The 15,714-nt window shown below is 51.8% G+C and overlaps 2 protein-coding genes across 5 annotated transcripts in view; both read left to right on the top strand.

Annotated features, from left to right (window-relative positions):
* ZMYM6 (zinc finger MYM-type containing 6) overlaps nucleotides 1-6,854 on the top strand; it is a 45,360-nt gene extending 38,506 nt beyond the window's left edge. For all 4 annotated transcript variants that reach the window (XM_062190925.1, XM_062190926.1, XM_062190927.1 and 1 more), the window contains exons 15-16: nucleotides 2,761-2,905; nucleotides 4,891-6,854. In XM_062190925.1, the coding sequence (XP_062046909.1) occupies nucleotides 2,761-2,905; nucleotides 4,891-6,722 (1,977 nt within the window). In that variant the 3' untranslated portion in view covers nucleotides 6,723-6,854. The remainder of the gene's footprint in view (nucleotides 1-2,760; nucleotides 2,906-4,890) is intronic.
* A 976-nt stretch (nucleotides 6,855-7,830) lies between these two features.
* On the top strand, nucleotides 7,831-10,045 carry TMEM35B (transmembrane protein 35B). The gene is made up of 3 exons (XM_062193252.1): nucleotides 7,831-7,941; nucleotides 8,504-8,684; nucleotides 9,526-10,045. The coding sequence occupies exons 1-3, from the start codon at nucleotides 7,837-7,839 to the stop codon at nucleotides 9,705-9,707; spliced, it is 468 nt and encodes a 155-aa protein (XP_062049236.1). The 5' UTR covers nucleotides 7,831-7,836; the 3' UTR covers nucleotides 9,708-10,045.
* Nucleotides 10,046-15,714: the final 5,669 nt, after the last annotated feature.

Below are 15,714 nucleotides of genomic sequence, written 5' to 3'. Positions count from 1 at the left end.
GACCTGGGCCATTCTCCACTGCCTTCCTGGTCCATAGCAGAGAGCTGGCCTGGAAGAGGGGCAACCGGGATAGAATCCGGCGCCCCAACCGGGACTAGAACCTGGTGTGCCGGCACCGCAAGGCGGAGGATTAGCCTGTTAAGCCACGGTGCTGGCCCCCTTCATGTTTCTTCGTCACTCTTCCCACCACCTAGAATTATACGTGATAGGTTTGTTTCACTTCTGTGTCTCCCTGTAGAATGTACAGGACTCTGTCTTATTTTCTGCTGCCTCCTCATGGCTTAGAACAGTGCCTGTCTTGGAGTAACCGTTCAGTAAATATTTACTGATTGAATAAACATGCTTTAAACACATTCTGTCTCTCTGTTGTTTATCCTTTAGCTTTGTTTCATAAAGACCTTTGTTTATACATTTTTTTTAAAGATTTATTTATTTATTTGAAAGTCAGAGTTACACAGAGAAGCAGAGGCAGAGAGAGAGAGAGAGAGAGAGGTCTTCAATCCCTGGAGCCAGGAGTTTCTTCCAGGTCTCCCATGCACGTGCAGGGGCCCAAGGACTTGGGCCATCTTGTACTGCTTTCCCAGGCCATAACAGAGAACTGGATTGGAATTGGAGCAGCCGGGACTCAAACTGGTGCCTATATGGGATGCCGGCACTGCAGGCAGCAGCTTTACCTGCTGTGCCACAGTGCCGGCCCTGTCTAAATGTTACGCATTTTGATGTAGCCAAACAATATAAAACTATGTAGGATACTACCATTTGTGCTTTAAACACACACACACAACCTGTACTTATTCATACAAGGTACTTCACAAACTTCGTGGAAAATGGAATTAAAAAGACAAGTTTGTTTTGGTGCAAAAAATTTTGAAATCCATACATAGGTTTTTTTTTTTTTTTGACAGGCAGAGTTACACAGAGAGAGAGAGAGAGACAGAGAGAAAGGTCTTCCTTTTTCCGTTGGTTCACCCCCCAAGTGGCCACTACGGCTGGCGCGTTGCGGCCGGCATACTGTGCTGATCTGAAGCCAGGAGCCAGGTGTTTCCTCCTGGTCTCCCATGTGGGTGCAGGGCCCAAGCACTTGGGCCATCCTCCACTGCCTTCCCGGTCCACAGCAGAGAGCTGGACTGGAAGAGGGGCAACCGGGACAGAATCCAGCGCCCCAACCAGGACTAGAACCTGGGGTGCTGGCACCGCAGGCGGAGGATTAGCCTAGTGAGCCGCGGCGCCGGCCTATACATAGTTTTTTAATAATTTGCATTTTTCATGATTTTTTGAATACTCATGTGTATATTTCACATTTTTTAAAAAAATATACTTTAAAGAATTTTTTTTTCCTAGAGCCAGTGTTGTGGCATAGTGGGTTAAACTGCCAATTGCAGTGCTGGCATCCTGTATGAGCACCAGTTAAGTCCTGGCTGCTCTACTTCTAATCCAGCTCTCTGCTATTGCACCCTAAGAAATTAGTGGAAGACAGACCAGTGCTTGGGTCCTTGCCACCCATCTGGGAGATCTAGATGGAGTTCTAGCTCCTGGCTTTGGCCTGGCTCAGCCTTGGCTGTTGCAGCCATTTGGAGAGTGAACTGTTAGATGAAAGTTTTCTTTCTCTTTCTCTACTCTTCTCCCCCATAAATATGCCTTTCAGATAAATAAATAAATTTTAAAAATTAAAACATTTTGGGGGCTGGCATTGTGGTGTAGCTGGTAAAGCTACCACCTACAGTGCTGGCATCCCATATGGGTGCTGATTCAAGTCCTGGCTGCTCCACTTCTGATCCAGCTCTCTACTGTGGCCTGCGAAAGCAGTAAGATGGTTCAAGTCCTTGGGCTTCTGAACCCACATGGGAGACCCTGAAGAAGCTCCTAGCTCCCAGCTTCAGCTCGGCATGGCTCCAGCGGTTGCGGCCATTTGGGGAGTGAACTAGTGGATGAAAGACCTCTCTCTCTCTCTCTCTGCCTCTGCTTTTCTCTGTGTAACTCCGACTTTCAAATACATACATCTTAAAAAAAAAAAAAAAAAAAAAAGAGAACTTCATCCAGTCCCTCACGTGGGTGGCAGGGGCCTAAGCACTCGGGCCACCTGCTGCCTTCACAGCATCAGGAAGCTCCCCTGGAAGCAGAGTATCGAAGACTCAGCACTCAGACCTAGGATGCTGGTGGTGGCTTAACCTGCTCTGCTCTGACACAGGCCACCACCTCCCATCGTGTTTTTAAGAAATTACCTTCTATAAAAACAAACAACCAAACATTATTTATTTGAAAGGTAGAGTTAGAAAGAGATATTGATCTTCCATCCACTGGTTTATTCCCTGAATGGCCACCATAGTCAGGGCTTGGCCAGGCTGAAACCAAGAGTCAGGAACTGCATCCATGTCTCCCATGTGGGTGGTAGGGACCTAAGCACTCAAACCATCATCAGGTGCCCTCCCAGGTGCATTAGTGAGGAGCTAGATTGGAAGTGGAGCAGCTGAGATTAAAATCTAGACTTGAATAAGGGAGGCTGGTGTCTCAGGTGGCAGCTTACCGCACTGCACCACAGCACCAGACCTGCAGAATTTTTTTTAAATCAATAAATGGAACTGATGCTGATTAGGAGAATTAACAATTAGTGTCTGTTTTCCAAAATGGCTTTTTTATTGCACCCACTCTTTCAAAGGAATTATATTTCTCTTGATACATATTACTTTTCAATTAATAGCAATTATGGTCAGTGATAAAGTACTAAAAATATGTTTGGTGTCTGAATTTGTTTTTCACCAGGAAAGTACACTAGCAGATACCATGAAGCTCATGTCTTCCCAGCCTCTCATGATCTTAAAGAACAAAGCTTTACTGTGCAAGCCTGTCACACAGACCAAGGCCACCTCCTGCAAGCCACACACACAGCACAAGGAATGTCAGGCAGGTATGTGTCTCTGTGCTGTCCCATGTGGAAAGTCTGTTTTCTGGTTCACTTTTTTTTTTTTTTTTAAGAAAGGATAAGTTGACAATTCTTGAATATGAAAACATTAATTCTTCAACCACATGGCTTCAAATACATAATTTATCCCTCTATAATTATTGTTACTAATTCTAATAACTACCAAGTTGAATCCGTATGCACACAAAGCATGTGTGGAGTAGATCAGCACTTCTTAGACCTGTGCACTTCCAGTTTTCACATGTGTAGACAAGCTATTCTAACTGTGATACAGATTACAGTTAAAAGTATTGCTGACTTAACGTTGGTTCTGTGTTTTTTTAAACACGGAGTTCAATTGCAGGTTAATAAAAATACACCTCCTGTGCTTGAGGTGCTGTTGATCAGGAAAATCATTTGAGCTCATCGTTGAAAACGTTGTGAAGCATTCCCCATCCATGCTGACTCCTTTTAAATCCTCCCCTTATATTTTCAGTTACTTGAATAGCCAGCTCTGCCTAAGTCATTCTTTATTTTTGTTTTCAGTAATTTATTTCATAGAGTATACTGTCTTTAACCACTTAGTCTATCAACAGATAGTCAAGCTTTTTATGTAGGGACTTTTCTTTTTATGGGAATGAAGGAGAAACCTGTTTTCCTTCCTCAGGAAATTACCCTCTTATAATCCCATTAAGACATACTTTTGTGTACACGAATTTATGTTACACATTCACATGTGGAGGGGAGTGGAATCTGTGTTGGTATGTGAACTCAGACTTCTTTGAACTTGCAGATTAAATATTGTATTGTTTTTATATACTGTTGTAACGACTTTGTCATTTGACATTGCATTGAAAACATCATTCCACATCAGTATACATTTAAATATGCCTTGTGGTTCTTAATGGACAGAGATTCCAATATATGTAGCATAACCAACACCCTGTATATATATTTTAATTTTTATTTGTTTATTTAAGAGACAGAGAGCTACCATCTGCTGGCTCACTGAAATGCTTGCTTGCTTGCAACAGCTGGGTCTGGACCAAGCAGAAGCTGGAAGCCAGGAATTCAGTCTGGGTTGCCCACATGGGAGGCAGGGACCCAACTGCTTGAGCCTTTACCTGCTGCCTCCCAGCATCTACATTAGCAGAAAGCTAGAATCGGAGCAGAACCGGGACTGAAACCCGGGTGCTCCGGTGTGGGATGTGCATGTCTCACCTGCCCGGCCACATGCCTGCCCAGGGTTTTGAATATTGTAGGCAGTGTTGTGCTCAGCTCTGTTAATGGATCTTTGTCTACTTGTCTGATTACGTCTTCAGGATAAATCCCAAGCAGTAGAATTACAAATTCAAAAGCCATCATAGATTTTTAAGGCTTTTGGTACCTGTTGCAAAATTGCCCTTGTGAAAAGTTCTATCAGTTTATGCTCCAGTCAGCAGTGTTCGGGAAGATCTATTTCTTCAGACCATCCCTGGTGCGTGGAATTAAAATTAATAATTACTGCTTATATTTTCCCCAATTTAATTTAGAAAAATTCCACCTTTCAGAGAGGTTGGAGCTACAGCACAGTGAGCACTAGTATGCTCCTTAGCTAGATTCCCCAAATGCTGACTTTTTTCCAAGATTTGATTTTTGTTCTGAATTGTTTGCAAGTAAAATAATTTATTCTTTAAAAAATAATAATTTATTTTAACTTGATGGTGTTCCGTGGATTGCAGCCCTAATTCCGGTCATCTTATGGATACTTAGGATTACTTACACATATATCACAACCTACTTTTTTTTTAAGTCAGTTACCTAGCTTTGGGTAAAAGAGAAATTGTTTTTAGTGGCATTCTAGAAGTACTCTGGTTTGTGTTGAAATTAGTCTCTGTATCCTGATGAAAATAAATTGTTAACAAAATGTAAATTTTAAATGTGTAAGAAAAACCATGAAGAACATTGTTCATTTGTTTTTGAAAATAACATGATTCAAATGTTCCATTTAGATTTACCTGTGCCTAATGAGAAAAATGAAGCAGAACTTGATTCTCCACCTGCAAAGAAGAAAAGAATAGGTTTTTTCCAGAAGTACGATGCAGAATATTTAAAAGTGGGTTTTATTATGTGTCCTGGATCCAAAGAAGGTTCACCACGGCCTCAGTGTGTCATTTGTGGAGAGATCTTACCCAGTGAAAGCATGAAGCCCGCAAATCTTTCTCATCATTTGAAGACAAAACATTCAGAATTAGAAAACAAACCAGTGGATTTTTTTGAACAAAAGTCTCTTGAAATGGAATGTCAAAACAGTTCTTTTAAAAAATGTTTACTAGTTGAAAAGTCACTGGTGAAAGCTTCTTACTTAATTGCTTTCCAAATTGCTGCCAGCAAGAAGCCATTGTCCATTGCTGAAGAATTAATTAAACCGTATTTAGTGGAAATGTGTTCGGAAGTGTTGGGTTCAACTGCTGGAGACCAAATGAAGACCATTCCTCTGACTAACAGTGCCATCGGGCACAGGATGGACGAGCTGTCTGCCGACGTTGAAGACCAGCTGATCGCCAAGGTCCGGGGCTCGCCGTGGTTTGCCCTCCAGGTAGACGAGTCGTCGGAGGTCTCAGATGCCCCCCTCCTTCTGTGCTACATTCGTTTCATTGATCATGATTGTAAAGATATAAAAGAAGAGTTACTGTTTTGCCTTGAAATGCCTTCTCAAATGACTGGTTTTGAGATGTTTGAACTCATAAATGCCTACATCGGCAGCAAAGCTCTGAACTGGAAACACTGCGTTGGTCTCTGTGTGGACGCGGCTGCGAGCGTGACTGGCAGGTGTGCTGCTTTAAGGGCAAAGATTCGAGAAGTCGCCTCGGACAGAGTGGCGTTTACGCCTTGCTTTCTTCACCGTGAACGTCTAGCTGCAGAAGAGTTGTCCCCAGGCTTACACAAAACTCTCTTGCAGGCAGCTCAGATGTTGAGCTTTGTCAAGAGCAACGCGCTGAATTCACGCATGCTGACAATTCTGTGTGAAGAGACGGGGTCTCAGCACGTGCACTTACCGCTTCCTGCCGAAGTGCGCTGGCTGTCGAGAGGGAGGAGTTTAACAAGGTTATTTGAATTACGGCATGAAGTTGACATATTTTTAAATCAAAAGCATTCAGACTTAGCCAGGCATTTTCGTGATGAGGAATGGGTTGCAAAGCTGGCCTACTTAGCAGATGTCTTTTCACTTATCAGTGAATTGAATTTAAGTCTCCAGGGGACTCTGACCACTATCTTCAGTTTGTATAATAAAATCGATGTGTTCAAGAAAAAGTTAAAAACGTGGTTGAGGCGCGCACAGGAGAATGAATACGACATGTTCCCTTCGTTCTCCGAGTTCGTGCACTCATCAGAGTCGAGCACGGGGAGCATCCCAGGCATCATTTTTGAGCACCTGCAAGGACTTTCTCAGATGCTCGAAGCTTGTTACCCGGCAGCGGAAGACCTTCGTTCAGGAAACTCGTGGGTCGTGAACCCTTTCCTGAAACACCAAAACAATCATCTCACCCACGGGGAGGAAGAAAAACTCACACGGCTATCTTCAGATTCAGGGTTACAGTCAGTGTTTAAATCATTGCCTCTCACTCAGTTTTGGATAAATGCAAAGGCAAGTTACCCAGAACTCCATGAAAAGGCAATGAAGTTTTTGTTACCTTTTTCGACTGTATATTTATCTGACACTACCTTTTCAGCTTTGACTGAGTCCAAACAAAGAAATCTGTTGGTTTCTGGCCCGGCCCTGAGACTTGCAGTCACGTCTTTAATTCCAAGGATAGAAAAGTTACTGAAGGACAAAGAATAGCAACGTGTATATTTGCTTATCATCAAAGGCTCTAATTTTGCGTTAGATTTTGTATAAGTATCCTAAAATATAATTTCCTAATGTGGATTTGTGCTTTCAGTGATTAAATAAGTGTTTTAATAACTTTTCCCTTTTCCCTTGTGGAGGAGTTTAGTAGTTGTGCATTTGTACATGATTACATAAACCTTTTGTAACCCACCATAGAGAATTTAGTGTTTGCTAAGTCTGGGCGAGTGGCAGAGCGCAGGTGATGATGCGGTAGCACCACCTGGAAGCACGTGGGACCGCAGTCTCGGGCCAGCTAAGCAGAGGCACGGCAGCAGGGGAGTCCGAGGTCCTTGCCCAGGGTGGCCCACTAATCAGGGCCAGACAGGAAGTACATGAGGCTTTACTGGCCACTGTTGCAACTACTCAGCCCACACACAAACGAGTGTGGCTGCCACAACCCAACTTTATTTAGGAACATTGACATAGGAATTTCGTTCAGCTTTTCATGGGTCAGGAAAGCGCCTTTTTAATCATTAAAAAATGTAAACAATAAGGGGTGGGGGGCGAGTAACAAAGCCCAGACAGCTGGCCGGTGCGGTCAGCCCATCCCCACCAACCCGGGGCAAGAGCAGGTGGGTCTGAAGCTGCCTGGCTGGGGAAGGGCGCTCACCCCTGGCGGAATCTCCAAACACCTTTCACACTCTCATTTCATCCCAGAGGGATCAGTGGGGAAAGACCTTCCAGGCGAAGACAGAACAGGACAACTTACAATGACTGGTTATTGATCTGTTACTAATAATCGGATAAGTTAATTTACAAATGACTTTCTAAGCTCTTAAGCTACAACCTCGGCAGAACTGGTCAGGCCTTGTCCCATTTACAGATGCAGACACGGAGGCCCCCGGGGGCTCCGGCGGCACCTGTAGGGACAGCTGATGGGCGCAGGGGCTGGGTCGGGCCGCTCACAGCCAGTGGGCGCCTCGGTCCTGCGGGGCGAGGGGAGGAGGCCGCGGCCCGGGCCTTCCGGGCGCCTTGCAGGGAGGAAACGAGCCGAGCCGGGGGCGGGTTCTCAGCGAGCCCGGCCCTCGGGCGACGGAGCGCGGCGTCCCGGAGGCCCAGCGCGGCCATGGCGCTCATGCTGGCTGCGCTCCGCATCCTGCTGGGCAGCTTCTTCGTGCTCACCGGGGCGGCCAAGCTCTCGCCCGTCGCGGCCCCCGTGTCGCAGCAGCTGGTGAGCGGCGTGGCGCTGAGGCCTGGGGCTCTCCGCTGCGCCAGGGGGCGGAACCTCTTCTTCCCGTGGGCCTGGGTGGCCACAGGCACCCAGTGAGCAGGAGGAGGGAGCTGCTCCCCGCATTTGGGGGCCGGAGAGAGGTTTGTGAGCCGGGTCCAGGCAGCCCTGACCTGCAGGTAAACCTGTTTGCTGAAGGCTCTGCAAAGGGCCAAGAAGCGGGACCCACACGGGACACCGGCCCAGCTCAGAGTCCAGAGTGGGCCGGGGAAGCCTGGAGGCCACCTGTCAGCCTGCGCAGGCATTCACCCAGCCTGGCCAGGAAGCCAGGCCTCCCCCCTTCCCCTCTACCCCCGGCCTAGGTGGGTGTGGGTGAGCCACAGGGCGGGGAGGAAGCGAGCGCACAGTGCGGGAGCACAGAGCGCAGAGCTGTTTCCTGGTTCCAGGGCTCTTCTCCTCTCCGGGCCGTTGCTTTGTCGCGGGGAGCTGAAGGTGCAGCCGTGCAGCCTCTGGGCTGTGCCCCGCGGTGGGTGTGTGGCTGACGGGCATCTCCTGCCACTCCTAGAAAGCCCTGTTCACGCGGTTCGCCGAGGTGTGCCCGCTGAAGTTGTTTGGCTACCAGCCAGATCCCAGGAGCTACCAGACCGCCGTGGGCTGGCTGGAGCTGCTGGCTGGGGCGCTGCTGGTCGCCGGCCCACCGCTGCTGCAAGGCATCAGTAACTTGCTCCTGATCTTGCTCATGATGGGTAAGGGGGCCAGCTGGCCTGGGCACAGGGGTCTCCTGGGGGAAGAATGACGGAAAGAGCTGGCTTTTCTCCCTCCCCCTGCCACCCGCCTTGTTTCTCTGGGTCTCCCGAGTGCTTCCTGCCCCGCTGCAGTTTCCACGGCCTTCGGACTACGACTGTGCTTTTGCAGCTTCACACGTGTGACACAGGCCCGCGTCTGACACACCTTCTACCTCATCCCTTCCAGTGGATGTGGCCGTGCGCCCAGAGCTCCTACTCCTCCCTCCACACACCCACTCCTGGGGTGAAGGATTGGAGCAGCCACTGAGGTGTCTGGCAGGTGGAGATGGGGAGTGGGGAAGCTGGGGCCCCTCCCAGCAGCTCTACCCACAGGTGCACAAGGCCAGCTGCTGCCACAGAGGCCACGCACCCTCAGCCCGTGCCACCACCACCAGCCGCCCACCAGGCTTGCTTCCCATCTCAGGAGCCTCCCTCATTTTCAGGTCTTTCCTGTACCCCCACCGCCAACTCCTGGGCCTCCTTCCAGGAAGTAGAGGACTGGGAGAGGAGAGGATCAGGGAGAATTTGCTCCCCAGACTCCCTCTTTCCTGCCTCGGCCCCTGTCCTGTTTGGGTCGTTTCTATTTCTGAGGGCCCACATTAGTTGAAGAGACTCCTGACTCCTGCTCCTGCTTTTTCTGGGAGGCCAGAGATGAGTGTGGCTGGTGTGTGTGTGTGTGTGTGTGCGCACGCGCTGGGGTTAGGGGGCCTAGGCTGCTGAGGGTCAGCTCAGGCCGGAGGGCCCTGAGCTCCTGGCGATCCTGGCGCCCCGGAGGCCTTAGGGACCTTACTTTCTATCCCAGGGGCCATCTTCACTTTGGTGTCTCTGGAAGAATCCCTGAGCACCTGCATCCCGACCCTCGTCTGCCTGGGGCTCCTGCTGCTGCTGGATGCCTGCCGGCTCTTAGCCCAACCCCAGCGGGCGCTCAGACCCTGCAGGAAGAAGACGGCGGCTCCGCGTACGTTCAGGGAATCATGGGAGTAGAGGCCCTGCCTGATCGCACCGTGCCACCCTCACAGCAGGAACATGGGACAGAGAGTCTGCTCCTTGTTACAAACACGCCCAAGGCCACCGGTGTGGAAAGAGACATCTCGTCGCACCTGGCCCTGCACACTTGAACTTTACTGTTCTTTGTGGAGTACATGTTACACAGACTCACATTCCTCTTGTCACGTGAAACAAGCACCCCGAATACCACTTTGAATCCCTTGGTATAACTGTACATTTCAACTTTTTTCCTGTGCCTTTATAGATAGGTATTTTTTTATGGAAGGTGAGGCCATTATATCCCACTTCATTATCCACTTTTAAAGCCTAATACTCTGCCATGTATGTGGTGTCTGGTTTGTCTCATTGGCGGGAATGGCTACATGGAATTCCACTGTAAGGATGACCTGCCACGTGTTCGTACCCCGCCCCCGGGAGAACATTTGGGTTGCTGCAAGGTTTTGCGGTCGTAAACCTCACAGTGAGTCACCTTTGCGTGCGTCCTTTCTTTCTTTCTTTTTTTTTTTTTATTTGACAGATAGAGTTAGACAGTGAGAAAGAGAGACAGAGAGAAAGGTCATCCTTCCGTTGGTTAACCCCCAAAATGGCCGCTACGGCTGGAGCTACACCGATCCGAAGCCAGGAGCCAGGTGCTTATCCTGGTCTCCCATGGGGTGCAGGGCCCAAGGACTTGGGCCATCCTCCACTGCCTTCCCGGGCCACAGCAGAGAGCTGGACTGGAAGAGGAGCAACTGGCACTAGAACTGGCGCCCATATGGGATGCTGGCGCCGCAGGCGGAGGATTAACCTAGTGCGCCATGGCACCGGCCCCTGTGTGCGTCCTTTCCATACCAGTGAAGGAGCCAGTTCAAAAGGCATGCACGTTTTCAAGGTTTTTAATGCACATTTGAGGTTTATGTATTGACTATGGCAGTCTTTAGGCACCTGCTTCTGCCTGAGCCCTTCCAAGCCCAGTGAGGGGCTCACTGCTCCTACCCTCGATTTGCGGAATTATCAAGGGTGGCACTGAGTCGTGGTTCCAGCCCCTGTGGTGGGGAGGTGTATCACCCAGTCCGTTATTCCTTCCCCTCCTCCTTGGAGGTGGGGAGGTCTCCACGCCCGTGGGACGGCAGGACCGGAAGCCGGGGGAGCCCCAGAGGCCTTTGGCGGTGAGAAGGGCGTGTGTTTGTGGTAGGTTTTGAGGGATGGTGGACAACATGTCAGGGCACCATCTTCACCCTAGCCCCCTGGGGGCCTTTTGGGAAGTAATGTGCCTCCCAAGAGGGAAAACTGTGAAGAAATGGAGTTCATTTATTTCTACAACCATTCCGGCCACCAGCCTACAAATTGCTCTGCGGGTAGGAAGGTTGGCTTTGGGGAGCCCGCAGGGAATGGGTACCCCGGATCTGACGCAGACTCCGTGACACTCGTAGCTGATCCGCTCTTCTCGTGTCTAGAGCAGTGATGCAGTCTGCCCACAGCAGGGATACGTGGCTATCTGGCTAGAACCCAGGGACACGTGGCTGGGCTCCAAGCAGGAAGGACGCCTCACACCTGGAAGAGGCCCTGAGACAGTACGGCCGCGGTGTCAGTTAATTTGGCTGCTCGCTGACAACGTCAAGGACCAGTGTTCTTTCAACGTTCTGCTCTGCTGCTGTCAGTTTATTTGCTATTCTCCTCAGAGCTGCAAAACAGCTGCAGCGATTCCAGACAGCACCTTTGTGCCTGACATCCACAAGGGAAGAAAGGGCTCTTTAGAGACCTTGGATGGCCTTCAGATCTCACTGGCCAGAATTATGTCACGTTTCCGCCCGTGGGCCAGTCACCAGCAAGGAGAATGGAATTCCCAGCCCGGACATAGACTAGCTGAGATTTGCTCATGGCTGGCTGACAGGCAGTGGTTTCTGCCACTTGCCTAGCTCATTTGCAAATACGGGTAAGAGTGACTGTTTCATAGCCTGGCATGGAAGAATTGGTCACTACGCAGCAGGTATTATTAAATATCCATTTGTTCTGGGGATGAGGAAATGGACTTGGAAGGCGCCAGTGCCTGGGTCAGACCTGGGACTTGAGCTAAGGCCTGTCCCTGCACCTTCTGCCCAAGCTGGAAGTGGGCAGGCACGGCACCTGGGGTGGCCCGTCTAGCATGATTACACCTGCTCTGCTTCCCAGAATGCCCCTCTGCGTGGACCCTGCGTGAAGCCCATGTAAGTAGAGCTTGGCACCCCCGGGACCCTGGCCACTCTCTTCACTGCTCCCAGGATGCCATAGCCAGCCTGTCTCCAGCCAGGACTGTGAGCAGAGGCGCTGACAGCTGGCGTTGCCTGGAGGGCACTGAGGCTTTGTGCGCCGGTGAGCAACTGGCGGACTCCTCTCCCCAGACACCACAGCCAAGCCGCAGGAAAAGCAGGGCACCGCGGGAGCAGGCTGGCGCCTGGTGTGTGTGTGGTGGGGAGTTGGGATTGACAAGATTGACAGTCCTGGAGCCCCAGCCGTGGCTCCCCAGCAGCCCCGGGAGAAGCCAGGCCGCAGAAAAGAGCGCCGCCCACCCAGGTCAGCTCAGAGCCATGCTGCTCAGCAGCCTGGCCTCCCTGATCCCTCTCCTCCCCCCGGTGCTGAAGACCCCCTTGCCCTGTAACGACAGTCCCTCTCCCCGGGGCCCTCTTGTACCCTGGATCCTCAGCCCCTCCAGCTGTTGGGCCCATTCATGTTGTGTCCTGGGCCCAGCCCACTGATGGGTCTGGGATGTGGGCGTGGGAGGGGATTCTGCTGTCTCCGCCTTTTTTTTTTTTTTTCTTTTTAAGATTTTATTTATTTATTTATTTGAGAGGTAGAGTTACAGAGAGAGAGAGAGAGAGATTGATTCTATCCGCTGGTTCACTCCCCAAATGGCTGCAACGGCCAGAGCTGGGCCGATCTAAAGCCAGGAGCCAGGAGCTTCTTCCAGGTCTCCCATGTGGGTACAGGGGCCCAAACACTTGGGCCATCTTCCACTGCTTTCCCAGGCCATAAGTGGAGAGCTGGATTGGAAGAGGAGCAGCCGGGACTTGAACTGGCACCCATGTGGGATGCTGGCATTGCAGGCGGAGGCTTAGTCTACTACGCCAGCTCCTGTCTCAGCTTCTCAGCTTCTTCTTCTTTTTTTTTTGTAAGGCATTTGCTTCTTAGAGCCAGGACCTGAGAGAGAGCTCCAGCAGCCAGAACAGCAGCAGGGAACAGAGGACCAATCTGGTGGGAATATAGGGTGAGGTTCAGAGTGGGGAGGTCACTGGGGGCTATAGAGCCACTCAGGATTCCAGGAAGGACTGGAGCCGGAAAGGCTCAAATGCAGATTTCGGAAGTGGACACCCGAGGGGTGCGTCTGTGTGAAAACTAACAGCAGGAGGCTGGCGCCCCCCCCCCCAGCTGCATACACCCCCTTGGGGGGAGGGTAGCAATTGGGCCAGATGTTTTTGTGGTGTTGTGTGTGCTGGGGGCGTCTGTGTGTGTGTGTGTGTGTGTGGTCTGTACACATTTGTCTGTGCACTGCCGGAATGGGAAGGGAGCTATCAGTTATGAAGCATCTCCCCAGTGTCAGCCACGGGGCTCTGAGTTTTACTTATGTTTCCTTGTCATCCCCGCAACAGCGCTGTGAGGTAGGTATTTTACAGCGCCGAGACAGGCTCAGTGAAGCTGAGTAATTTGCCCAAGGCCACACAGCAAAAAAAAAAAAAAAAAAAAAAAAAAAAAAGCGTGGATCTAGAAGCTGGGTGGGCTTCCCAGGCCCGTGCTCTTTTTGTTTGGCTGCCGGAGGTTTCCACCCTGACTCTGGGCTCCTCTGTGGCCGGCAGGGGCAGGAATAGGGCCGGTGCTGCGATGGAGCAACCGCCTGTGACCCCCACAGCTCACGTCAGCCCGCCAGCGTGAACCCCCCAACCCCCCGGCCAGTTTTGATCCGGCTCCCTGCTAATGCATCCTGGGAGGCAGTGAATGGTGGCCCAGGTGCTCAGGCCCCTGCCACCCACGTGGGAGACCCAGGTAGAGTTCAGACTCCTTGGCCAGTCCTGGCTGGCGTGGGCATTTGGGGAGTGAACCAGCGGACGGAAGATGTCTCTCTCTCTCTCTCCCAGCCTCTCTGTAGCTCTGCCTTTCTGGAAGATGAAATTAAAAGCAGGGCCGGCGCCGTGGCTCACGTGATTAATCCTCCGCCTGTGGCGCCGGTTCTAGTCCTGGTTGCTCCTCTTCCAGTCCAGCTCTCTGCTGTGGCCCGGGAAGGCAGTGGAGGATGGCCCAAGTGTTTGGGCCCTGCACGCCATGGGAGACCAGGAGAAGCACCTGGCTCCTGGCTTCGGATCGGCATAGTTCCGGCCGTAGTGGCCATTTGGGGGGTGAACCAACGGAAGGAAGACCTTTCTCTCTGTCTCTCTTTCTCACTGTCTAACTCTGCCTGTCAAATAAATAAAGTAATTAAAAGCAAACAAATATTTAGCTACAACAAAGAGGCGAGTGAAGAGGAGACAGGCCTGGAAGCTGGAGAGAGGTGAAACCTTCGCAGCCCTGCCAGGGAACTGCAGGCGAGGGCCTCGGCCAGGGCAGGGCCCAGGTGGCTGTTCACGGGGTTGCACCTTGGGGACCGCAACACACGGCCATTGTCCACTCCTGCTTTGCTCCCTGCCCCTCCCAGCCTGGGTGGCACTAGGAAGGGCCCTGGGGCTGTTTCTAGGAATGGTTTCCCAGCGGGCTGCCTGCACAGGACTGTGCCCCTACACAGCTGAACCCTCCTCCATCTGTGACCGCCACCCCACCCTCCCTGGTCACCAGGGCTGGAGACTCCTGCCCGCCTCTTCCTCATTTCCCAGGGCTCACAGTCAGGAAGTCTGGAGTCCACCTCCTGTTCACAACCTGCAGCTGGAGGCCAAGTTCCTGCCCCTCTCTCAAGGAAGTCTTACCTCTGTGGTCCCCTCCCAGCAAGGGCTGAAGAAGAGGGGGCGGGGCAGGAAGAGGTGGGTTGGGGGCTTCTCTGGTGCTAGCCTCCCCAGCAGCCTCTTCCTCTCCCCCATTCCAAGGTCAGTGATGAAGAGCAGTGTTGGGGACCTTGGTGTCGGCCACTGTAGCCCCTGGGATGACCTTGACTGCTTCATCATGGTGACTGCGGCCGATCCCTGCATGTGCACCTGCTCAGCCTGGCTCTAGCCGGCGTGCTCTGCTGCTCCGGCTCACCTACTACTTCCAACAGAGGCTACTGACTTGCTCACCTGAGCGGCCGCGGCCTTCGGGGCGCTCGGCAGCCTGTGGCAATGGGTGCGGGGAGGGGGGGGCCTCTCGCAGCCGCCTGGAGCGCGCTCTGGCCTGGCCTGCGCTGGCGGGGTGGTCTTTTTCGCTGTCTTTGCGAGCCTGGGCCTTGCTCCCAGCCGCCCACACTGGCGCGTGCCAGGACCGTGGCGCAGGCGCTGTTGCTGGCCTTTGTCCTCTGCCTGTGGCCTCACACCTGCTGCTGGCGCCCGGGGCGCTCGACGTACTCCTCCCACTCATCTACTGCTTCTCCCGGCCACTGGGCACTGAGCTGTAGCCCAGGTCAGGGGCGCCCGCGGGCATGGGCCGACTCGACTTCCTCCTGGGCAGGCTCTGGGCCTCTTGGCCTTCGTCACAGCCTCGATTCCAATCCTGTGCAACCCTTCACTTGCCGTGCAGCTGTGCACCTCTGGGTGCGTCCGTGGCACGGACTGGGACGTTCTTTGTAACCCGGTGCTCCCACAGCTCTGCTAGCTTTGGGGTGTTAATAATATACCCATGTTTGTACAGCCCTTGGATTAAAACCCAAGCACATTAACATGACTGACAAGACCCTGCCTAGTCCAGGGCCTGTTTCCCTTCCGACCTCGCCCTGTATTGCCCCTGCGTCTCCACAGGTTCAGTCACCTTCCTTGGTCCCTCCAACCTGTGAGGTTCCTGCCCATCGAAGATTTGCACCTGCAACCGTTTAGCTCTACTTGGGGTGCCTGCATCCCAGACTGCAGTGCCTGGC

The sequence above is a fragment of the Lepus europaeus genome, chromosome 5, assembly GCF_033115175.1.
Source record: "Lepus europaeus isolate LE1 chromosome 5, mLepTim1.pri, whole genome shotgun sequence".
NCBI lineage: Eukaryota > Metazoa > Chordata > Mammalia > Lagomorpha > Leporidae > Lepus > Lepus europaeus.
Note: the sequence above shows the minus strand (reverse complement) of the source record. Positions and strands in the feature narration are given on the sequence as shown.